This window comes from Silene latifolia, chromosome 3, assembly GCF_048544455.1.
Source record: "Silene latifolia isolate original U9 population chromosome 3, ASM4854445v1, whole genome shotgun sequence".
NCBI classification, from domain to species: Eukaryota; Viridiplantae; Streptophyta; class Magnoliopsida; order Caryophyllales; family Caryophyllaceae; genus Silene; species Silene latifolia.
In genome coordinates this window covers 19,661,816-19,687,702 of record NC_133528.1, presented here as the reverse complement: position 1 = coordinate 19,687,702, position 25,887 = coordinate 19,661,816, and the positions used below count along the sequence as shown (strand labels likewise).

At 37.7% G+C, this 25,887-nt stretch overlaps 2 protein-coding genes across 3 annotated transcripts; both read right to left on the bottom strand.

Annotated features, from left to right (window-relative positions):
* Positions 1-17,955: 17,955 nt before the first annotated feature.
* Positions 17,956-19,605, bottom strand: LOC141648791 (uncharacterized). The gene has a single exon (XM_074457507.1). The coding sequence runs from the start codon at positions 19,603-19,605 to the stop codon at positions 17,956-17,958; it is 1,650 nt and encodes a 549-aa protein (XP_074313608.1).
* A 2,976-nt stretch (positions 19,606-22,581) lies between these two features.
* LOC141647351 (stress-related protein) lies at positions 22,582-25,088 on the bottom strand. Of its 2 annotated transcripts, none has more exons than XM_074455494.1 (3): positions 24,859-25,088; positions 24,034-24,261; positions 22,582-23,301 (listed from the first exon to the last, which is right to left on the bottom strand). In XM_074455494.1, exons 1-3 carry the CDS (start codon positions 24,895-24,897, stop codon positions 22,846-22,848), a joined length of 723 nt encoding a protein of 240 aa, XP_074311595.1. In that variant the 5' UTR covers positions 24,898-25,088; the 3' UTR covers positions 22,582-22,845. The 2 variants fall into 2 exon arrangements, with proteins under 2 accessions (XP_074311595.1, XP_074311596.1); XM_074455495.1 differs by having other exon boundaries at positions 24,034-24,258; positions 24,859-25,017.
* Between the last annotated feature and the right edge of the window lie 799 nt (positions 25,089-25,887).

The window sequence follows — 25,887 nt, the reverse complement described above, 5'->3', positions numbered from 1 at the left end:
TATGTTGTCCATCTCTCTATGCCAGTTATCAAGAAGGTTAGGCTCCCCAACCCCCTTGTACTCTTTCGGGTTAAACCTCGCTATATAGAGGCTGATTTTAGAGTGATCAACCTCCTTCTCCTTATCCTTATCCTTATGTAACGCCCCGTAATTTCGGACCGTTAATATATTTCGGAAATAATTTATTAATCAAATAAAATTTGATATTTAAGTATTTAAAGTAAAAATAATTCAAAGAAATATAATTTTATTATATTTTGAAGAAAAGTATTTATTTTGATAGTTTCGAAATGTTTAAAAATAGTTTAAACCGTGTAAAAACTTTTTATTTCGAAATAAGGGCATTTCGGGGAAAAATGACAACTCTATTGAAAATTGGGCAAACGATTTTGGAAATGGGTCGTATGAGTATTCAATTTTCTTGTAACCTCGTGTTTAAGAACTTTGTTCTTGTCGGAATTTGCATTTGACCAACGGTTTTAATTATTATCGAAACGAGCCAAAATCGACTCGTAAAATCCCGGCTAAACCCGCACCTTTCCTCTCTTTCTCCCCTAACCCGCGGCACCCTCTTCCCCCTTTCCCTTTTTTCTGATTTTTCTTTTCTTCCATCATCTTCTTCAATGTTCTAACATTCCAAACACCATTTTCAACAAAAATTCAAGCTAAAATCACCATAACTTCCTCTTTTCTTGTCGGATTTTCACATAATTTATATTTCCGGAATCCTCTCGTCGAGATCTACAACCTAGTATGTTTTAATTTCAGTTTTCTTGAAGTTGTTTTAAGACGAATTTTGGGCAAATTTCAGTATTTATACTTATTTATTGTGTTTTTATTGTTTATTTAGGTGAAGAATTGGAGGACGAGTTTGGGGACTCGTATATTGTCGAAGATAGCAGCTAGTTGCTTGTTAGGGTTTGGTTTTTAAGGTGCTAATTGCTCATTTTCTAGCTTAAGGTAACATATTTCGAGCTACTCGACGAATAATCGTCACATTCTTTGATTTTTGTATGTTTTTGTGATTTTTGTTTGAGTAGTTAATTTTCACATGTTAAAATGGGCTGCATGCATGTCTAATACATGTCTTTTGATAGTTTAAGTTAACATGTTAGTATTGGGAACGATTAATTAATGTTCAGACGATGTTAAAATGAACAAAAACGGAAAAATGGAGGAGTAGGGGTGGCGGCAGCAGGCCCACGGCAGGCCCACGGATGGCCCACGGCTGGCCCGGGTCAGCCCGTTGCTTGTTTCGCGGTCTTTCATGCAATATTTGTCATTTCGGGTTCATTAATGTTATAGTTAGTATAAGTTACATATGAGTATACTTTTGAATTAAATCATATTAGTAGTAAAAATTATGTTAAAGGTAAAAATTATGTTTATATTGGTAGTTGCACATGTTAGTATAGGTTAGAAAATGGAATTGTATGATTAGGCTCAAAATGAATTTTATAGCGATAATTGTAATGTTTTGATGATTGTGCCAAAACCGAGCCTTAGTCCCTTTGATGATTCGATGTCGATTAATTGAGTGATTGGTCACCGCAATTTAACCCGCACTGTCGCGCAGTGGTCAGGGGTTGCGGGTAAAAATTCGGTTGGATGAAATTTTTATATGAATTGGATAATCGGCCTTTTTCTTGTTTTAGGCCATTTATCAAGTTTTTAAGTTCACATGTATAGTTGGTTGAATTTAATAGTGTCTTATATTGTAGAAATGGCCCTAGATTCCCTGAAGCCTTTAATATTGTTAATATTGCTAGAAATGGTATTGGTATTAAATACTTTCTTGCAGGTTGTTGTGTTTGTCATAGATAGGTCTTTATAGTCTCTGACGAGTATATGTTCACTGCTTAATAGCCTTTGTGTTCCTGACTAGTGGGTTTATATCCAAGTTGGGGCATGACCTCGTTACTTATTTTGATAGTAAGTGGTCAGCTTAAGTACTAGCCAACCCTTTGGTGGACTCCTTAGGGTACTCACTTTGTTTTAGAAAAATTGTGGGTCTTGGGTGCGGTGGTGTGAATCCGCATGTCTAGGTCTGCGCATATTTTAGGCTAGGGTTGTGTTGTGTCTTGGCCATGTTTTATTAATATTAACCGCTGAGCCAAGATACCGGTTCGATTACCTTCCCTACCTCGTGGTATAGACTCGAGTTCTGAGTGACTATTGACCGTACTAAGAACTTATCCCTGTCTTTGATATATTGCCCTTTCTTGTATGGTGATTTTATGAATTGTAATAGGTGAGATGTAAGCCGGTTACAATTGATAAAGTTTGGATTACTATTTGTTATATGTTTCACATGATAGTTTATTTTGGTCAGTTAGGGGGTCATAGGTTGGAATACTTGATAATTAAATTGTTTATCATGTTGTTTACATGTTTTATTACATATGACGTTTCGTGGCTGGGAGGACTCGAAGTTACTCCCCACTGAATTGTGGCTTTCGTGTTTGTATAAAATGCGATTGACAGGTTGAAGATTTAGGTGGGGTCACAGACGAGCTAGTGAGCATAAGGAACCTTGGACCTAGTTTGGCTATTCTTATAGTAAACCTTTTAACTTTTGGTTTTGTATATATTTTGAAGGGACATATGTCTCCCTTTTCTATTTTGGTTTGTATCATTATATCCCCGTGTCTTTAGCGTGGTTATGTAAATTAGTTTATTAGCTTTTGCAGGTATTGGCACTCTTAAATTTGGAGATGTTTGTGAATGGTTTAGGAAAAGTTTTAAAAATTACAGGTTTTGTCTAGTTGAACCAATTACAAACATATCCTACCAGTTTTTCTGTAGATTTTACGTGTTTAATTATCGCGTTATTTAAGGGTGTCACACCTTATCCTTTCCCACAGTCTTTAAAGCCTCCGTAAGAGCATCCTGATGCTCCAACATCTTAACGATATATCATCTATGTTCATAAGCTCAGCTCTCGCATACAAAGCATTCTTCTTGGGCGACATCTTGAAACTATATCAGAAAAGGGGTGGATATAAACATACGTACCAAAACCTCAAAACACGAAAGCAAGCTGCCCAGGACAGACTCGATCGAGTTCCCAAACCTACTCGATCGAGTAGCAGGCTACTCGATCGAGTGCCCCGACTCCAGACCCAAAACAGACCTTCTGACCTCTAACATACTCGATCGAGTGGCCCGGCTACTCGATCGAGTGACCCCCTACTCGATCGAGTGCCCGAGGTACTCGATCGAGTGCCCAAAAACACGATTCTGGATTCAAATTCATCAAATACCCACCCGATCAAGTCAGTCCCACTCGATCGAGTCATGCTAACTCAAAAACGCTACCCGCATGTTATATCATATTCCAACATTATAAACAACTTTATCAATCTCAACATTATATCATAACTAAGCATATCATGCTACACAACTCTTCATACGATCAACGAAATAACTCTATCATGTTATTAAACGCCACATAGTAAACATGCATCATGCTTCTCATTCCAACAACAGTTCTATATATCTCATCAATCTTTCTTTCACATTCTCAACTTTCTACTCCCAACATCCAACAATTACACATACTTCATCACATCCACACACAAGCTGACAAACAACGCATACGACCTCGACATACACCCCCCATGTGACCGGTTCAAAATTGTAGGGCAAGTTCGCGACTTCAGGACGTCTCCCAAGCCTTTGCATTAGCTCCTACAACCTTTACCCCGGGTTCATTTTAATTGACTCCCTATATTCATTAGATTTATTGGTTACAGGTTTCAGGATCGTCGCTCTGATACCATTTGTAACACCCCCATACTCCAAGTGCCTTACCAGAACCACTCAGATATAAGGATACTACCATCTCGGTTACCCGAGGCATGATAATCATAAGACAATAACGAAACAACATTTAATAGTATAACTTTAGTGAAAAGTACAAATCAAACCAAATCCCAAAATACGGGTACAAGTTCTCAAACCAACTGTCTAATCAACTAAATGTAAAGTTTATTAAACGACTAAGCTACAACGGAAGACTTCTATCGTCAGACAGTGGCACATCCCAGCAATTCCATGTGACTCAACTCAAACCTGCTCAATTACTGCTCACCATCCCCGAATGGATCACCGCAGGTTTTACAAACAACAACACAGGGTCAGTACTAATCACACAATCTATATATATATCAACAATACGATAAACAGATATCTCACACCGTCACACACACAATCACATCAGTCCCACCAATCTCAATCACCGACTGTCCACTGGACCAGCCCTGCCAGTGGGGGACCGCAGCCGTACCCACCAAATCCCCGCTCCTCATAATGAGCGATAATGTAATACTCCGTATTTATAAGTCTTGGGGTACTCTATCGAGTAGGCCTTACTCTGTCGAGTAAGGGTAAGTTGCGTTTTAGAAAAGTTTCTGACCTGTAGGGTACTCTATCAAGTAGCCTTAGGTACTCGATAGAGTAAGGGGGTACTCTATCAAGTAGCCTTAGGTACTCGATAGAGTAAGGGGGTACTCTATCAAGTAGCCTTAAGTACTCGATAGAGTAAGGGGGTACTCTATCAAGTAGCCTTAGGCACTCGATCGAGTAGGGGGGTACTCGATCGAGTACCTTGGGTACTCGATCGAGTGTCCGGTTTTACGGGGAGTTTTCTCGGGTTTTGTTAATTATGCGATTAAGGTATTTAAACATAATCGTCATTGTTTTAAATCACTTTTGCAAAACCTAAAACCCTGTTTAAGAGAGAAAGCAACCAGTTCATCTTCCTAATCGCATTCTTAGCAATTCCCGGAGTTCAGACGGTCGGTTCTTGTCGTTATTCGTATCGTTGAGTTCCTTGCGTCGAGGGTAAGCTTTTAATATAATTTTTATTGTATTTCCTTTGATTTGGTTAAACCCTAATTTAGGGATTTGGGGGTTTTTGTGTAGATTGTGATTCGGTAGTGTTTGTATGTTTGTATGATAGGAGGAGGTTTTGTAGAAGAGCCTTTTTGATACAAAATTGTAGAGACCGTCGATAATTATGCTTTCCGGGTAGGATTCCCTACTCGCATTAGTCCCATAATGGGATGATTGTTGATGTGTGAGATTGATTGTTTGATATAGTGATTATATTGTGACGGCTGTGATTGTAATTGTACATTGTTGATAGATTCAAACGGTTGTTAATGTTGTGATTGTGATTGGTTGTCTATGGTTCTCGAGATGCGTTCTCGGCTGAGTGGAGTCACTTGCGGGAGTGACTTCACGCCCTAGTTTCGCCCTTCGTGGAACCCGCCACGGAAGGGGATGTGCACATTAATGGGACAGGGTTATCGCTCGGTATGATGAGCGGGGCTTAGGTGGGAACGGGCTGCGGTCCCCCATCAAGGGGGGCTGGTCCAAAGGGACGATCGGTGATTGAGATTGATGGGATTGGAGTAGTTGTGTGTATGTGTGACGGTTAAGTTTGTCTGTGTATCTTCTTTGTTGATATATATATAAGTTGTGTGATTAGTACTGACCCCGTTTAAATGTTTTAAAAACTGTGGTGATCCATTCGGGGGTGGTAAGCAGTTGCTTGACAGGTATATCTTGGATACGCGTGGGATCTAGCTGGGGATGGAGTCATCACATATCAGAGTCTTTAGTCTTCCGCTGTGTTTATTAGAACAGTTCCTTTCAGTTGGTTTATAGTTTGGGAACAGTTGTATTTTGCTTACAGTTGGTTTTGTAATGTAATCACTTAAACTTATTTAATAAAGTATGTTTCTTCATTGTCATATGATTATCATGCCTCGGGTAACCGAGATGGTAGCATCCTTATACCTGAGTGGTCCTGGTAAGGCACTTGGAGTATGGGGGTGTTACAGATAACCCTGTCCATTAATGTGCACATCCCCTTTCATGGCGGGTTCCACGAAGGGCGAAACTAGGGCGTGAAGCCACTCCCGCAAGTGACTCCACTCAGCCGAGAACGCGTCTCGAGAACCAGAGACAAACAAACACAATCACAACCGTCACAATACAATTACTATATTATTCAATCAACCACAACACATCAACATCACATTATGGGACTAATACTGAGTAGGAAATCCTACCTGGAAAGCACAACTATCAGACGGTCTCAACAGCTGTATCAAAAAGCCTCTTCTACAAAACCTCCTCCTATCATACAAACACATAAACACTACCAAATCACAATCTACACAAAACCCCCAAATCCCCATATTAGGGTTTAAACAACTTAAAGGAAATACCATAAAAACGGTACATAGGTCTTACCCTCGACGCAAAGATCTCAACGGTATAACGAACGATGAAATCCGACCTTCCAAACTCCGGGATTTGTTAACAATGCGATTAAAGTGAAGAACGTACTTTTCTTTCTCTCTTGACAGTAATTTAGGTTTTGAAAAGTGTTTAGAACAATGACGGAAAAGATTATATACCTTAATCGCATAATTAACAAAACCCGAGAAATGACTCCCCGTAAACCGGCTACTCGATCGAGTAGCTAAGGTACTCGATCGAGTGCCCCCTTACTCGATCGAGTATCCTAGTTACTCGATCGAGTACCCAACAGGTCAGAAACTATTTTAAAACGCAACTCACCCTTACTCGACAGAGTAAGGCCTACTCGATAGAGTACCCAGAGACTCATAAATACGGAGTATTACATATTGAACCAAAGGTGCATCGTCATCCATATTCATTGAGTTGAGTGAATCTTGAACCATTGGTGAACTTTCTTCCCTTGGTTCTACGGTTGGTTGAAGAAGATGGGAATAGCCTACATGTTCAAGAGATTGAGAGGAGTAGTCCCGGAGGTGTGAAACCATTGAGCGGAAATGAGGAGGCACCTCAAGAGGCATTTGTTGAAGCTCCTTATCACATGTATCATGGACATTGACGAAACCATGCGCCTAAAACAAAATAAGTAGTATAAGCAAATCACATTTTATGAAATATTGGTTAAAAATTAAAAGACGCGTATATTAAGTGTACTTACAAGATATTGTATGGCTCCAAATGGTGCTTGATAAGTAGCTTGTTGGGAGAAAGGGTTCATGCGAAGAATAGTGCGATCCCGGTACCAAACCATGTAAGGGTCGTAGTAACTCATTTCATTATCATCCTCTACACCACGGAACCGAAAATCACCCCTCCTAACCCAATTTGATATGTAGGGTTGATGTTTTTCTATCCAATTCCGTGAAGAGTCACCCCTTTTGTCAACTTTGTGCAAGTTAGGTTCGGTATTAGAATTTAAAGGGATTTCTTGTTTCCACCCAAATTGACGAGCTACCCTATTAGGAAAATGCCACTCAACAATGTCGAAACAAATCATAGGTGCCATCACTACCCAATCGTCGGAGTCAACATAACAAAACTCGGGCAAAAAAGACAAAATTTGTCGGGTGCGTGTAAGGTTGTCATATAAACTGTTCATGTCGCATTGAATCGAAAGCATCCCTATACCCAATTAGTGTGGTCACCCCTTCCGGTCTCTTACGGTTCACACTTACCCACCTACGACCCAATGAATCAATTCGTATTTGAGGTTGAGAACCTAATGGGTTCGGTCCATGATGAGTAGCATTAACGGGTCTCATGAGTGTAGGTCGACCAATACTAATCCTCTCCCAAGCCCACAATTGCAATAGAATAAGGGGACCTCCAATGTCTTTGGACTTGACGTTGCTTGCTCTACATAAATTACGATATAAAGTAGCAAGTACGGCACTTCCCCAAGAGTAATTATCTAAGTTGGTCAAATCCCTCAACAAAGGCAAATAAACAACTTGAATGTCATTACCACTCTTATCCGGAAACATGATAGTTGCCATTAAGATAAGCAAATACGTCCTCACATATTGATGTAGAACATCTTCATTTGCATCTTCCGTAAGACCACTAAATTGTTCCAACAACCAACCAATCCTCAAAGAAGCCCCCTTAAGGTCTCCAACATCCGGTGTTTTGCCTAAGAGTTCAGTTACTAACAAGGACCAATTATAAGCGGTTGTTCCACTAACAATATCCCCTCTAATCCGTAGCCCTAACAACACTTGAACATCTTGCAAGGTCACAGTAGCCTCGCCAATAGTCAAGTGAAATGAATGGGTTTCCGGCCTCCATCGCTCAACCAAAGCACTTATTAAATCCACATTAAACTTCAAACCCACTAACCTATGAATAAAAAAAAAAAACTGAGTGTCCCTAATGAAATTAACTACATGATCACTTACCAAAAAACCCCTTGTGCGAAACTAAGTGTGACCTACATCGGAGGGAACCAACGTCCCCCCCCCCCCTTCCAATATTGCCTTGCTCCTGTGAACCTCTTGTTGTGTGAGAAGTTCCGGGTTCACCGGGCCTTGTTGTTGATGTTGTTCCATTATTCCTTCACATTTAAAAGAACATTATTAGATTAGCATAAAATAAATGTTGAAATAATAACAAAAAATTATGGAAATAAAAAAAAATTAAAGACAAGTGTAAGTAGTAGAATACCCTTGTGAATTGTTAACTCTCATGGTACAAGTTTTTTTATTGTGGCCTAAACCACGACACAAACTACATGACACCTTGTTCTTACTCTTCTCATCCATTTCATTAAGAAATCTTTTATTCTTCCGTCTTCCTTTTCTCCGTTTATTTTGCTCATCGGACACTATTTTAGGCCCATTGTAAGGACCCCAATAAGCTTCATCTTTCAAAGGGTGAAATTTAGAAGCATATGAAGCTAAGTGTTCTCCGGTAGTATAGGCGATGTCCACAAATTGAGTAGCATTTAAACCCTTCTTTTTACAAACGGCATACACATGTGAACATGGATACTTGTATGTTTGGAACTTGTTACAAGTACATGTCCTCTTGGATAAATCAACGGTGTGCAAATGGTTACCATGTGACATGGGTCGTGAACCTCTACGTGTTGTGACTTGGTACACCCCTCCGACATGGTCAAAAGCCACAACCTTATGGTATGCTCCTTTTTTGCAATTTTCCTCCAACAAGGTTGTAATTTTCGGACTATAATGAAGCCCCTTCATCAACCGTTTCCTTGCAAACTCACGTCTCTCAACAAAGTATGCATTAACTCTAAAAAATACACACTTTACGAGTGCCGTTACGGGTAGAAAACGTCCTCCATTAAGAACATTATTAAATGCCTCCGCCAAGTTAGTGTTGGAGCTTGTGTCCTCCACAAATTAGTGTGATAACATTTGTAAATCTCTTACAGGTTCACAAGGGTATACTTCGTATATTTAATCAGTTGATTAACGTTTACCTAATAACGGTTGGCTTGCTAGAAAGTTTGACGTTATTATCATACAGATGGCGGTGATCAACTGGTCCCTAAAGGTCACACCTATAGGATGTGTTTGAGAAATGTGGTTATAGAAATATAATCACATTGATGCCCAAAATGACTAAAAAGTTAGTCAATGTGTTGATGAGATAATTATTTAATGAAAATTAAATAATATTAGTTGAGACGAATTAACTGTCAATTCATAAATTAAATATAATAAGTTATATTTAATTAAATGTATGTAATATTAGCTTGGACGAATTAATCTGTTAATTCGTAATTAAATATAATCAGTTATATTTAATATCAATAAGATGAATGTGTCACAGTGGTAATAGTGAGGGTACACAAACCAAGAGCTCTTGGGTTCGATCCTCACTAGATGATAATTCAACACATATTATATATTTTTGGAAAGACCAAAAATAAGGAGGATATACTCCTTATTTCGATCAGTTTGGCCGAAAATTAGGAAAGATTTTTCTTTCCTAATTGACTCCAAATTTTGGTCTGTATAAAAAGAAAGGGAGAGAATTATTTCTACCCTAATGCTTTTTCTTGACCTTGCCTCCTCTCTCTCATCAGAAAAACACAAAAACAACTAAATTTTACAGAAAATTTTAGATCGATTTCTAGCATAATCAAGGGGCATATCTCATATCGTCTTGGGTGCAACTAATAGGCGAATATCAATTTTGATATTGTTCTTAGGCCAATTTTTCTAGGACCGAAGGTTAATTCTAAATCCTTTATACTTTGTTTATGTATTTTGTTTATGATCATTGATCATCATTGTTAAATTCGTTATAATCCCTCTAGTTTAAGGGAAGTATACAGATAATTTTCCACAAGTGGTATCAGAGCACTAGGCCACGTTTTTTAATCTTGATGATTTTCATAAATTTGTATGTGAACAATGAGGATTTTCGAAATATTTTAGGGTTTCGAATTTTTTTTGGTTCGGCAATTTTTTTTGTGTGTGCCAAATTTGTTTTTTTTCCTGCCGTTTTTTTTCTTTTAGTTTGATGATATTTTTCCATTATATTTTCATATTATAGTTTATAATCAGTTAAAATTATCATATGAAGAATTGGTAGTCTTTGATTTAATGCAGATTAAGTTAAAATTAAATGGAATCGTCATGTTTATGATGAAAAGATTGTTTTTGCTATATAGTTTTTGGCATATAAATTAATCATGTTTATTATTTCATATGCTAATCATGTTCTAATAGCAAATATAAACAATTTTGTCATCAAATCTTGTTTTAGGGCATATTGCCGCAAAAGAAAGAAAAGAAAAAAAAGGGAGGACGTTTTTTTAGGGTTTGCCGTAGGAAAAAAAAAATTGTTTTTTTTTTTTTGGTAAGCCGAGAAAAAGAAAAAAAAAAGAAATTTTTTGTTTTGTTTTCTTGTTTTTTGCCATATTGCCGAAAGAATAAAATATGGAAAGTTTTTTTTTGTTTTTCCTAATTGCCGAATAAAAAAAAAAGGGGCCTGTTTTTTTTTTTTTTCAAATGTGTGGAGTTTGAAATTATGAAAAAAAAAAAAAAAATTTGTTTATTTTTCAGCCGAGACCAAATTATAATTGGTTTTTGTTTTTTTTTTTTTTTTTTTTTGGCCAATTAGTTATTGTGAATCGGTTCACAATTTAAAGATACCGAGTTATTTTAAAGCAGTTTAAAATTTTGACGGATAGAATTCATATTACAAGTTTAATATGGATTAAGAATGAAATTAATGTGATTAATTGCGGAATTGTCACTTAATTTAATTTAAATAGGTGGTTTGGATAAATTAATCAACAGAATTTAGGAATTGTGTTATGTATGTTTAATTTATTTTAGTTGATGCTTTTAATTTTGTTGAATGAATCGAATGAATGAATTTTATTTACGTATTTATTTTTGCAATCGGTTGTAATTTGTAATACTTAGTGTGGCCTTAGTCAAATTATGTTTTCGTAATGAAGGAAACATGATTTTTATGTGATTATGAGATCTCGAATCTCCTTTATTTTAGTTTTGGGTTTTGAAATTAGAATGTAATAAATAGGTCAATTATGTAATTTTATTTATTGTAATTTCAAAGAAGACTAAAGATGAAGATTGGAGCTCACTCCCACTACATGGATCAAGATGGAACATCAAGACAAGCTTCTCGGGTCCAAGGATGGATTCCAAACTTGTATTTATTGTTCATTTGGATAGGATAGGCCACACTAGGACTTTTACTGTTTATTTTTACGTTTTCATTCTTATTGCTTTTCATTCACATGTTAGTTTATGCATCATATTCCGCCTAAAACCAAACCACCTACTACTAAAATGCATGAAAATTGACTCATATAGGTTGTATGTTAGTTTTCATGGACATGCAGATGTCACAGTCTTTAAGCCATCACCTTAGTTTAATCATTCTCGCATGCTAGATTATAGTTCACTTAAAATGAATTTAAATAAAGTTGATGGGATCTTCCTCTAAAACGGAAATTGAGATTAGTCTTTATAAGGGCAAACATCTATGAATCCCTTCTTCGTCGGTAGGCCTAATATGACCCCTTCTACGTTGGGTAAGTAGTTGTGTTGACTTAGTTTACCTCAACATCATAGTCCGAAGAGTTTCTCGTGATTATGATGGACTATAGATAGAATTTACAGAAATTTATCGACCAAGAATTCTAACGGTAGAATTAGCTAAAAGGTTAGCTTATCAATTTACAGAGAATTGAGTCTTGGGGTCATTTATATAATTCTTGAGGGAGGTCAATTGTATAAATATTTTTTTTTGTAGTCTTCGCGTTATGACATTAGCTCATTAGACTTAAAATTAAAACGATGCACATGCTTATTATTTTATTCTTCTTTCGCAGTGTAGAACACGTTTATTATCGATAATACTGTTACAATAAATGGCTGGAAATAACGCAATCCCAATGCCTAGTGCCACACTAGATCGTTCGTCCTGGCTAAAAATGTTCATGGACCAAATGAATCACCACTCGATCAAGAATGATGGGTCCAATTTTGCGGATTGGGAGGCGGCACTACGGAATGTCACATCGCTGACGGTAAGCTCGGGTATTTAACTGAGCCAATACCGGTCAACCCATGCCCAAATGCAGGAGTCAACGAGTCACTCGCTTATAGTGATTTCGTTATGGAAGCGGGTGCGATAAAGAACGTACTGATCTTTGCAATGAAAACCAATTTGCAGAGACGCTTCATTGCCCAAGGTGCAAACAAGATTTTCACCACGCTCACTAACGAGTTCTCAAAGGCACCGAGAATCGTTACATATGAGCATACCTGTCGCTTCTTTGATGCGAAACTCCAGAAGGGCCAACCAGTTAGCCCACACATTCTTCACATGATTGAGAATGTCGAGAAGCTGGAGACACTGAATTGTAGAATCAGTGAGAGCATTGTCATTGACCAAATGCTCCATTCTCTTCACGATGGTTTTGCCCTTTTCAGGGCGAACTACTACATGAATGACTTGAAAAAGAGTCCTCATGAGCTACACTCCCTTCTCGTACAGACCTAGAAGGATATGAAATTGAGTGGGAGCATGAAGCAGGATGTTCTCACGATTCACAACAAGGGTAAAGGTAAGGGCAAGGCTCATGGCGACCTAGCTGTAGGTAAGCCAAAGTTTAAGAAGCCAGGAAACGGTAAGAGTGCGCCTGGTGAGACTAGTGGCTCACAGGGCAAGACAAAGAGCAAGGGCGGTGACATAGAGTGCCACCATTGTCACAAGACTGGACATTGGAGGAGGAACTGTCCCGTCTACCGTGAGGACATCAAGGCAGGCCGCGTCGTTCCTGTTGGTATGTCATCTTATATTCATATGAATGAGATTAACCATGCAAGTTTCGGAACTTGGGTACTTGATACTGGTTGTGGTTCTCATCTGTGTAGTCATTTGCAGGGCCTAAAGAACATCATACCTCTCGAAAAAGGTGATGTGGACCTGCGAGTCGGGAATGGAGCACGAGTTCTTTGCTTTGCCTCGAAGGGGACATATGTAATCCAACTCCCTAGTGGTTTTGAGTTATCTTTAAATAACTGTTACTATGTACCCAGTTTATCTAAGAACATTATTTCTGTTTCCGTACTTGCTAAAGACGGTTTTACATTTTCAATAAAGGATAATAGTTGTATTTTCTCTTTTAATGAAATGATTTATGGCAAAGCAGTTTCCATGAATGGAATTTACATCTTAGATCAAACCACGAAAGTATTACACATGAATAATAAGAAATTAAAGGTTGGTGACAAAGATCAAACCTATCTATGGCATTGTCGAATGGGACACATAAATGAGAAACGCGTGAAGAAACTCGTCGATAATGGGACTATTCCCGCATTCGATTTTTCTACATATGACACGTGTGAATCATGTCTCATTGGCAAGATGACTCGAATTTCCTTCAAAGGTGTTGGAATGCGCGCTAGTGACCTATTAGGACTCATACATACGGACGTATGTGGACCTATGTCAATTACCGCTAGAGATGGCTATAGATATTTTATCACTTTCACGGACGATTTGAGTAGATACGGATATGTCTACTTAATGAAGCATAAAAGTGAGTCCTTTGAGAAATTCAAGGAATACCAGAATAGGGTACAGAACCAACTGGGTAGAAAGATTAAAGCACTTCGTTCAGATCGGGGTGGCGAATATCTTTCAAATGAGTTTGATCAACACCGAAAGATCGTGGAATCGTTTTGCGATTAACTCCACCGGAACACCTCAATTGAATGGTGTGTCCGAACGGAGAAATCGAACCTTACTTGATATGGTTCGATCCATGATGAGTCACACGGTAGTGCCGATTCATTATGGGGTTATGCTCTTTTCGTCACGCTCTTATACTTAACCGAAGTCCGTCTAAAGCTGTCGACAAGACTCCATATGAAATGTGGAAGGGAACGGTCCCTAACTTGTCCTTTATTCGGGTTTGGGGCTGCGGGGCTTATGTCAAGTGGTGACACGAGGATAAGCTCGGCCCGCGATCGGTCAAGACATACTTTATAGGTTATCCAAAAGGAACATTTGGTCATTACTTCTATTCGCCTACCGAACATCGAGTTTTTGTTGCGGCTAGTGCGACGTTCTTAGAGAAAGAATTTCTCGAGAACAAGACGAGTAATAGAACCTTCGAGCTGTCGGAGATTCCAGAACCAACGACCGAGGAACGGATGGAGGAAGTGGTTCCTCCAACTGATGATACGGTTAATATTCCTGAGGAACCTAGGAGGTCGGGTAGAGACTCTCATCCTCCGGACAGATACATTGGTATGGTCGAGGAGAATGACGTTTTACTTCTAGAAAGTAATGAACCCGCAATATAAAGGTGCTATGGCCTGTTCCGACTCAAAGCTATGTCTTGAAGCCATGCAATCCAAGATGGACTCCATATATGAGAATAACGTATGAGATCTAGTTGATTTACCTAATAAGGTAAAACCTCTACAGTGCAAATGGCTTTACAAAATAAAGCGTTCTGTAGACGCGCAACCAGATATCTATAAGGCACGACTTGTGGCAAAAGGTTTCACTCAAGTGCAAAGATTGCATTATGATGAGATTTTTGCACCTGTAGTCATGCTACGTTCCATTCGGATAATCTTAGCAATTGCCGCATTTCATGATTATGAGATTTGGCAAATGGACGTGAAAACCGCCTTCTTAAACGGTTATTTGGAGGAAGAGTTGTACATGGTGCAACCCGAAGGTTTCATAGATCCTGAACATCCTAAGAAAGTATGCAAGCTAAGCGTTCCATTTACGGACTTAAGCAAGCTTCTCGGAGTTGGAATCATCGTTTCGACCAAGTGATAAAAGAGTATGGTTTCACTCGATCGGTCGAAGAACCATACTTATATATCAAGTCGAGTGGGAGCAAGATTGTATTCTTGATCTTGTATGTCGATGACATACTCTTGATTGGGAATGACATTCCTCTCCTTTCTTCGGTTAAAGAATGGTTGAAGAACCATTTCCAGATGAAAGATCTGGGTGAGGCACAACGCATTTTGGGAATCCGTATCTACCGAGATAGATCACGACGGACGTTATCACTTAGTTAGGAGTCTTATTTGGATAAGGTTCTTGAGAGGTTCAGCATGACCAACTCCAAGAAGGGGAACCTTCCTATGACGACTGGGATGCAGTTGAGCAAGTCTCAGTCACCCACGACGCCTGAAGGGATTGAGCGCATGAGTCGTGTTCCTTATGCATCTGCAATAGGATCGATCATGTATGCCATGATATGCACACGTCCAGACGTGGCATATGCATTGAGTATGACGAGTCGGTACCAAAAGACTCCGGGTGAAACACACGGATAGCGATCAAAAATATCCTCAAGTACCTACGGAGGACTAAGGTTGGGTATTGACTTATGGAGGCGATACTAAGCTATGCGCAAATCGATTCTGCAGATGCTAGCTTCCAAACCGATCGAGATGACTCAAAATCTCAGTCCGGGTTCGTCTTCACTCTTAATGGTGCTGCGGTCAGCTGGAAGAGTTACAAACAGAGTATTGTAGCAGATTCTACTACTGAATCCGAGTACTATGCCGCTTCGGAGGCAGCAAAGGAAGCGATATGGATGCGTCAATTCTTACAAGGGCTTTCGGTAGTTCCTAGTTCGAATGACCCGATCACCATCTATTGTGACAATAGAGGTGCCATCTTCCAGGCTAAGGAGCCAAAGTCTAGCAACAAATCTAGACATGTACTTTGGAAGGCTCACCTGATCCGTGATTACGTGGAGCAAGAAGAGATAGTGATTGACAAGATTGCGACGGATGATAACATCGCAGATCCTCTCACCAAACCGTTAAATTATGATAAGCGTGGGCATGTTAATTCCATGGGAATTAAACATGTTCCTGAGTTGTAGTACTTGATTATGGATTTGATACATTATCTTTTTCATATACTATTTATAACTTCATCGTTTTATATATATAATATTTTGTTCTTCATGTGGATTGTACTGACAACATTGAACGCCACAAAGTGAACTGAATTACATTATATTTGTTTTGGTCCGTAATCGCCAATGTGAGCTGATAACTCCGGCTATTATATTGTGCAGTCAATTGATGGTGGGTTCAACGAGCCATAAGTCAAACGGTTGACTGATTGATCACATATGCGAGATTATAACGATACCTCGTAGGACAACTTTTTGTGACAACGTAATGGAGTCCTAAATGTTTAATAACATTCGGTGCCAGGTCGTGGATAGGACATCCATTGTGTTCCTAGAGTCGATTCTTTTGACTATCGACTGTCTCTTGAGATTAAGGCAGTTTTTTGGGTGACTTTGGTTTCTTTCTCACGGTCTGCCCATAACTAATCGAGGCTAAGTAGATTTTTTCCGGTCATTTCATACGTGCTTACATCTGCAGGATTCGAGTTGAGGAAAATATCCAACCCTTATCGGTATAGTTATTTCTCGGGGCCACTCGAGGAGTTGTAACTGAAATGCATGGCCATGCTCGAATGTTGATTCGTTTATCAGTTAAGTTACTCTCTAGTCGGGGAAACCACTCTTGATATTGATCGCTTGTAAAATACGACCTTTGTGAATTCGGATTTGCAAATTGTTTTACATTGAGTGGGAGAAATTTTATAGGATATGAGAATCGGTTATCGCACATACCCTTGTGAGGACAAGTGGGAGTTTGTTGGAGCTTGTGTCCTCCACAAATTAGTGTGATAACATTTGTAAATCTCTTACAGGTTCACAAGGGTATACTTCGTATATTTAATCAGTTGATTAATGTTTACCTAATAACGGTTGGCTTGCTAGAAAGTTTGACGTTATTATCATACAGATGGCGGTGATCAACTGGTCCCTAAAGGTCACACCTATAGGATGTGTTTGAGAAATGTGGTTATAGAAATATAATCACATTGATGCCCAAAATGACTAAAAAGTTAGTCAATGTGTTGATGAGATAATTATTTAATGAAAATTAAATAATATTAGTTGAGACGAATTAACTGTCAATTCGTAAATTAAATATAATAAGTTATATTTAATTAAATGTATGTAATATTAGCTTGGACGAATTAATCATTAATTCGTAATTAAATATAATCGATTATATTTAATATCAACAAGATGAATGTGTCATAGTGGTAATAGTGAGGGTACACAAACCAAGAGCTCTTGGGTTCGATCCTCACTAGATGACAATTCAACACATATTATATATTTTTGGAAAGACCAAAAATAAGGAGGATATACTCCTTATTTCGGCCAGTTTGGCCGAAAATTAGGAAAGATTTTTCTTTCATAATTGACTCCAAATTTCGGTCTGTATAAAAAGAAAGGGAGAGAATTATTTTTACCCTAATGCTTTTTCTTGACCTTGCCTCCTCTCTCTCATCAGAAAAACACAAAAACAACTAAATTTTACAGAAAATTTTAGATCGATTTCTAGCATAATCAAGGGGCATATCTCATATCGTCTTGGGTGCAACTAATAGGCGAATATCAATTTTGATATTGTTCTTAGGCCAATTTTGCTAGGACCGAAGGTTAATTCTAAATCATTTATACTTTGTTTATGTATTTTGTTTATGACCATTGATCATCATTGTTAAATTCGTTATAATCCCTCTAGTTTAAGGGAAGTATACAGATAATTTCCCACAGTTAGTAGTCAATATTCCATATCTATGTCCATCATCATGGCAAATTGACCACTTCTCTATTCCAATTTCAACAACATATTGTTGTGCCTCTCTATGCAACTCACCTAGGCGATGAAATCCTATGTCAAACTTCTTGTTTTGTAATTGCATTGCCATTGACCCAAACATTTCTTTCACTGCATTATTTCTAAATCTTGTATTAACATTTGAAGCCAAATGACGAATGCAAACTCTATGATAAGCATACGGCTCCTCCCACCCACTACCAACTTCACTCATTGCTTTCATAATCCCTTTGTGTCTATTGGAAATGACACACAACCCACTTCTTTTGGTAACAAATACTCTTATGCAAGACATAAACCAAGGCCAACTATCGGTATTTTCGGCTTCAACAATAGCAAAAGCAACCGGGAAAATTTGATTATTAGCATCAGTTGACATAGCTGTCAAAATAGTTCCCTTGAACTTTCCATATAAGTGAGTTCCATCAATGCTTAAAACTGGCCGACAATGTTCAAAGCCATCAATACATGGTTTAAATGCCCAAAAAACACGCTTGAATTTTTGCACATTTGGGTTCATTGTTGGTGTTGTATAAAATTGAACAATAGTGCCAGGATTAGATTCTTTTAAGCCTTGCATGAAACGAGGTAGCAACTCATATGATTTATCCCAATCTCCAAATATTTCCTCAATTGCTCTTTGTTTTGCATTCCAAGCTTTGGTGTATGAAATTGTGTAACCATACTTATCTAAAATATAAGTAACAACAGAGTTTACTTTATATCCCCAATCTCCCTCAACAAGGTTACGAATCTCATGACTTATGAATGCTCGTTTCAAATTCATGTGGTCTTGAGGTACCATGTCACAAACACAAGACTCATCATGAGTACCTTTGTATGTGACAATGGTAAAAACTTCAGAATGAAAGTCTTTTTGTGTAGCCCTTAACCGCCAATTACATGGTGTAGGAGACCGGCCACATTTGGAGGTAATAGTATTAGGTTTTGATTCGGCAACTTTGAAAAATTGATTTATTTTAACACAATATGATGTCACCTCATCGCTAAGTGAAGCTTTGTTTGGGAACACTTGTCCAACCGCAAACTCTTTCCCATGTTCATATCTTACCATATTTTCCCAAGTTTTCCAGCTATTCAATTCATCCTCATCTAATTGATCAATCTTATTAAACTCAACAATGGGAGCACTAGCAAAGACAAGATCATCATCACCATCTTCTTCATTTGCCAAAAAATTCTCATCAAGTATTGCCAATTCCTCATCAATCTCATCACCTTCTAAGTTACCATAAAATTCCCCATCATTTACGTCATTAGTTTCAAGTGAAACAAATTGAGCAACATCATCTAGCCTAATACTTGGTGTAGGAGTGACAATTTGACTAGTGGAAACTTCTACAAATATGTCCATTGAAGGAGCATGTGAATGACGAATACTTGCCCATAACGCTTTAAAGGCTCCCTCATTATTAAGGGATACAATTTTGAAACACCCGGCACTTGAAAATTTCATCATCACCTTCAATTGAGTACCCAAACTTTGAACGCCGATTCCCTTATATATCTCTTCAACTAATTCAAGATATGTCATCTTTGTACTAGTTAGAATAAAACATTGATTCCCTCCTCTATAAGTTACACATCCATTTTGCTCCAACACTTCTCCATCACAATAACAAATAAGAGAAAAATCACAAATTTCCATTCTATACAAAAAAATTGAACAAATTTAGTATAAATCAACTACTTATAACCTAATTTCCCTAAAATACATACCTAAACAACAATTAAAATACATAAATCGTTCATCTTAATTAGGGTTTCGAAATTTGAGTTTTTTTTAAACAACCTTAAATTAACACATATAAGTTGTAGATCTAAGTACAAAACAACATAATTACCAACAATGAAGACAAAATAAGCTAAATCTACATTAGAAAGATGAAATTAAATAAGTTAAAAGAATTAAATTACCTTACTAATTAGGTAGAATGTATAATTTGAAAAGCAAAAACCCAATATAATGCCGAAGACACGCCGGAGATTCGCCGGAGATGAGTGTGAGGTGAAGAAATAAGAAGGGGAGTGAGGTTTATTCTATCGCACTTGGGTGTTTGTGAAGCGGAGATGGTGAATGGTTTGTTTTATTTGCTAGAAAGTGACGGAAATACAACATATGTTAAAAAAAAAAAAAAGAAATCTGACCAAACACGCCATACGTATTGGCGTGTTTATAGGAGAAGACACGCCATACGTAATGGCGTGTTCTATTTCTTTCCATTAACACAGCTACTGGACTTGGGTTGGAATTTTGTGCTACTTAAACACGCCATACGTAATGGCGTGTTTCCTTCACAAGACACGTCATTGCTAATGGCGCGTTACCTTTGTTTCCTTATGTTGCTACTGACCTTGGGATGGAATTTTAGACTGATTAAACACGCCATATCCAATGGCGTGTTATCTGAACTAAACACGCCAATACGTATGGCGTGTTTAAACCCCATACAGGCTCGTCAAAACCGAGCCTACGTGGACACCATTTCGATAAATATTTTCAAAACCGACCCAAAACGACAATTCTTTTATTTTTGAGCATTATTTCAAAAACGGATTCATAAAAAAAAAAAAGCTAAATATGACTGGGAATTGGGATGGATGAAGTATAACAAATTCCGTTTCTTTTATATAGTACCTCCGTTCCAACCATTTGTTTACCTTCAATTAAAATATCTCTTATAAAGAATTAAAAAAAGGTAAGCAGATAAATGAGACGGAGTAAGTGATACGAAGAAATTAGAGAACTGTATGTAATGTTTTTCATTTGGTATTTAGTAAGACGGGTATATCCATTTATTAAGATTAAAATGAGTGAAATACAACTTATTTTGGTAGACGAGACAAGACTTTTGCTAATCCCTAGGCAGACCGTCTCATTTGTGTTTCATTTTAAACTTAAGACTGACATATCTGTTTCAAACAAGATTTTGTGATTTTTTTGGTGTCAAATTAGCCAAAATGGTCGACTATTTAGGGGTATTACAAGTTTACAACTACAAGCTACTGGCCGCATACATCGTCTTTACTATTAAACCAACGTGTTTGATGTTTGATGTTTGATAATAATCTATCATTCCTTGAGCACATTTTTTTTTTTGACAATCGGGTTAACGAGTTCTACAGTTTAATAGCACGCTTAGCTAGCCTATGCGCGGCTTTATTACACATTCTAGGAACATAAGCAAAAGAAACGCAGTGAAAGTTTGCCGCTACTTCAGTGATATCTTCAACCGTATTCCTAATCCAATGTTTGAGTTGAGAAAGCTTCAGGACTTGAGTAAGAACCTGTAAACAATCAGACAAAATGGTAACATGAAGGATATTGCGAGAGAGCGCCCACTTCAAGGCCTCCCTGATTGCCAAAGCTTCCGCTTGCTCAGCATTCTCGGCACTTCCTTTGATACAGAATTCAGACACAACTTCATTATCAAACATGATACACCCACCCAAACCAGTAACAAGCTCTTTAGACCACGCAACATCCACATAAATAAGAGACTTAGAACAATTCAGATAACCCTGGATCCAAGGAAAGAGAACTCCATTCCTAAGATTAGAAGTCTTCCTCCAAAGATGTTTGGAAAGGTAAAGTCCCCGATTTCCTATCCTCCGCAGAAAGAGTCAAATTAAGAGAATCTTGGTAAAGTAAGATAGTACCAATAGGGGAACACTCTGAATTATCAAAGACCTTGAGCACAAATTAATCGTTTTAAGTGCGGATAAATTAGAGGTGATCATGAGTCGGGCCTTTCTAACAAAAACGGTCCATTTGTGTGGGCTAGGCTGGGTCGGGTCAAATGTGTGGGCTTATTTGGCAAGTCCAAGCCCGGCCCTTATGGGCTAATTCGAGCTTTTGGGCCTAAATGGGCTTTTCGGGTCCTAAAATTTACGACTTACATTAGAAAATAATTAACATATTATCTTCAATTACTACTTTAAAAATATACGTAGTTTATAAAATTGTACAAATATGATAAAATGTTTATGAATTGCTCTCCAAAATAAAATAAAGACAAACCTCCCCACTTTAGAATGCTTAACCATGCATTCGTGATATAATTTATGTTCTATACACATTGTTTTATAAATCTAAAAAAATATACTCGAGTTTTTAAAAAGTTGTTTATAACTTTAACACTAGTTTAATAGGTTTTATGAAAAAAATATTCATTTATTATTTAATATGGGTTGGGCCGGGCCAAAATTTGGGCCGAATGCTTGGCCCAAACCCAGCCCAAAAATATGTCGGGCTTTTTTGGGCCAACAAAAGGCCCAAGCCCTTCTATAAAGCGGGTCGGGCCGGGTAAGGCCAATGGGCTTGGACCATTTGATCAGCTCTATGCGGATTATCCGTTCTAAGAGAGATTAATTGCAAGACTTGCACAAGATTACTCGGGAAATTCTTCTGGATGTGAATTTGGGAAGACTAAACAGAGAAGACTTGTGGTAGGAAATTTCTAAATCCCATGGTCAGAAATGTCAGATTAACACACACACCCCGCACATTCAAAAAAATGATCACCACCGATAGAAATATTAAAACCGAAACAAAAATCCTGATGTATCAAACCAGGAACTAGAACAATATTTTACCTATGATTCTTGCGATTTTAGGAACAACTCATGTTTGACAAATGAAACAATATCCTTCTACTATAATAACCACACCAAAATCTCACCAAAACTGCACAGTAAACATCATGTTCTACTATGACAAATCACTTCTTCATGTATCTACTGAGACATGTAACCAACAGATTTCCAGTATTACTCAGTGAGCGCCAACAGAAATGCTGTTCCCATTAGCTGTTGATAGAGAATCACCATCAGACCCTCCAAAAACCTTGGCAATCTTCTCAGTTGGTACCAAAGGCAAGTAATTTGCAACCCTGTAACCCTTCTCAGCACCCACCATCACAGTTTGGTTATACTTCTCAGAACAGAAGGATGCGGTAGGGAGCACAACCTGAGCCACCCGAGGGAAAAGGGGAAGACGGTTGAGTGACTGCCAGGCTGAGACAGCATAGTGTTCTGCCACAGGCTCATATTTGGTGTAGACATTCTTTGCTATCCCAGATGCAGTATCCACCACACCAGAACGTTGAACTTCAGAGGCCACGTCACGAGCAACCACAGGAGCCTTTTGTGCAGCACAGTATGCTTGGGAGGATACCTGCTTTACTACTGGTGGTACATGGGGCTCCAACTTGGTCACAGACTCGTCAACCTGCATCCGAAGAATGTACATCAGAATTCCCTTTTTCTTTCCTTTCTAATGGTAACAAAATCATTGCACCGAAAGAAGCAACAATTTTTAAGGTAAAGGGAGCCAAAATGGCAGTTCTAAGTACAGCCAATAGATGAGTTAACTAGCTCAGCTAGTTGAGTATGGGTACAAAGAACAGCATAGTTCGTGGAGCAAACTATGTTGCAAAACAAAATTTCAAGAAAAAGACACCGGAAAAAAAAAAAAAAAAATCTCCCCAACAAAGAAGAAACCTTTACCAAATGTTTCCAATTGTAGGTCAAAACCAAGTACTCCCGCAGTCCCGATTATTTGTTGTCATTTTCCATTTTGGGCGTATGAGTCAATTATTGTCATTTCTATTTTAAAAATTTTAAGAATGAACTTAATAAGTAATTTGATTATTCACACTTAATTTGATCCACTAGTCATTTAGTAATTGACCCCCGCCTCTTTCCTTGGTCTTTGTGCCAAAACTAAAGGACAACAATTGACCAAAATCAAAGGAGTACAATTCAACCTCATTTGCCTATACAGAGTATAGTATTGCACACCGAAAGCAAATAGAAATTTGCTCAAAATCAATCTATTTTTCATTTGCAAACTCAAAACAACCAACGTAGGATATAAATAAAACTTTAATGATAACAAGAAAGCACACCAATAGCCTCCGTTCACATTGACGAATATGAAAAAGCAAGTATATATAACTACCTTGCGATCAACAAACTTGAGAAGCTCCAAGGGAACATAATGAAACCGATGATAAACCGGAGTCCAAATATTCTTGACCGCGCCCTCAACTGACTCAACCCCAGGCTTAAGCGGTCCAGACTTATCCTTGGCATAACCATAGAGGTTCAAAAAGCACAAGATAGAATGTACTGCAACCGTGTGCACAAACTCCAAGTACTTCAACTTATGCTCTTCATTTCCACCCTTCTACACAACATCCAAAACACAAACCACAATCACTTTTCATCATCATACAATGTTAAGAGTAACATTTAATATTCACTTTCCAAATCTAGTTTAAATTAATGTTTTGTTTACAATCAATTCAATCGAATTTCAAATTTCTAAACATATTTTATTTTTCTAGTTTACCTCTTGTATTACTCGTTCGTTCCGTCTCAATCACTTGCATTAAAATAAATCTCACAACCACGGAAAATAAATAAAAGATAAAAGATTGGAACGAAGGAAGTAACAGTTCGTCCCAATCATTTTAATTACAGTATAGTTTTCAAAAAAAAAATTGCTATTTAGAATATTACTCCCTTCATCCCAAAGGTAAGGTAAAGGGATGATTGAAACCGAGGGATTAATAGTTAACCCCTATACAATCTTCATACGTGACACCATAACTATAAATCCGGATTACGCCACTAAAACTATCTAAAAACGGAAATAATGATGAAAATAACACATGATCGGCAATGAAGTTAAAAATTCAACGAATTCTCGATACCGACAAACAATTGATCGGATCAAATAAGAACTACATCAAAAAGAAAATCAAGAAACAAAAAAACATACCATCATCTGGTGTTCGTGCGAAGGATCACTTTCGCCCATTATTTTTCACAAAAAATAGTAAGAAAATTATTGAGAATAGAGAATAAATCTGAAAAAGGAAAGGGGAATAAAAGCGAAAAGATGCGATGCTGAGAATAAAATAGGTTAAGATGTTGAAAGGAGGAGACGAGAAGAGGAGTATATAAAGGGGGAAGGGAGAGAAATGGAAAAGCCGCGAAATAGCGAGAATTAAGTGGACCGGTGTGAATATAATAATACTTAATTAGGGAAGTTATTATACGGACTACGGAGGATGATTTGATTAAAGTACTTGGTGGTTAAGCTAACTATGTTGTGTTTCCTTGTTCTCCTCACCGTTTTTGTTTCTATGTTCTCAATTTAAGATCTAGTTGTGTCTTTACTGTCCATGGCCCATCGGGTGACGGAGTGTGGACCGTGTGCTGTGGACGTGTGGTTGCTTAGACAGTCGGCACATTATGTTATTAGCTCATATTTTAGGGGATACTTTTGTAATACGGAAAATTCACGTGGTACTCCTAAATATTGTCAGTTTGTATATGGTACCCAATATTTTAAGATTGTGTATATGTTACCCTTCACGTTTGATTTTTATACACAACATCTCATTTTTGTCGCTCTAACAAACTTTAATTCAGTATAACCCATGCACCGGAATTTGGAATCACCCAAGTTTTTGTTCTACACACATTTTCTTGTCATAATCTACGATTTGAGAAAAAAATAATTTATCGCCTAACATTTTCTAGAGTTTTTTTCTCACGAAAACCTAAAAGCGACCACAAATTCGATCATAATTTTCCGAATGACCATTTTTTGTTTTATCAAATTATAGATCTCGAAGAGGTAATCAATTTAAAAAAAAAAAATTAGCCAATTCCGATTTCTGGTCTACAATTTATGCTAAATCGAAGATTCGAAAAACGATAAAAAGAGCATATCGTACTTGAAAATCAAACTGCAAGGTTATTATGTGCACAAACTTAAAAAGTTGGGTACCACGTGCAAAGT

Bases quoted from the DNA above. Each gene is read 5' to 3' on its own strand.
- LOC141648791 (XM_074457507.1), bottom strand. From the start codon at position 19,605: ATGACATATCTTGAATTAGTTGAAGAGATATATAAGGGAATCGGCGTT.
- LOC141647351 (XM_074455494.1), bottom strand. From the start codon at position 24,897: ATGGGCGAAAGTGATCCTTCGCACGAACACCAGATGATG. The intron at 24,262-24,858 runs GTATGTTTTTTT...GATGTTGTGTAG, and splicing joins CGCACGAACACCAGATGATG to AAGGGTGGAAATGAAGAGCA. The intron at 23,302-24,033 runs GTAGTTATATAT...CTTCGGATGCAG, and splicing joins TCAAGTTTGTTGATCGCAAG to GTTGACGAGTCTGTGACCAA.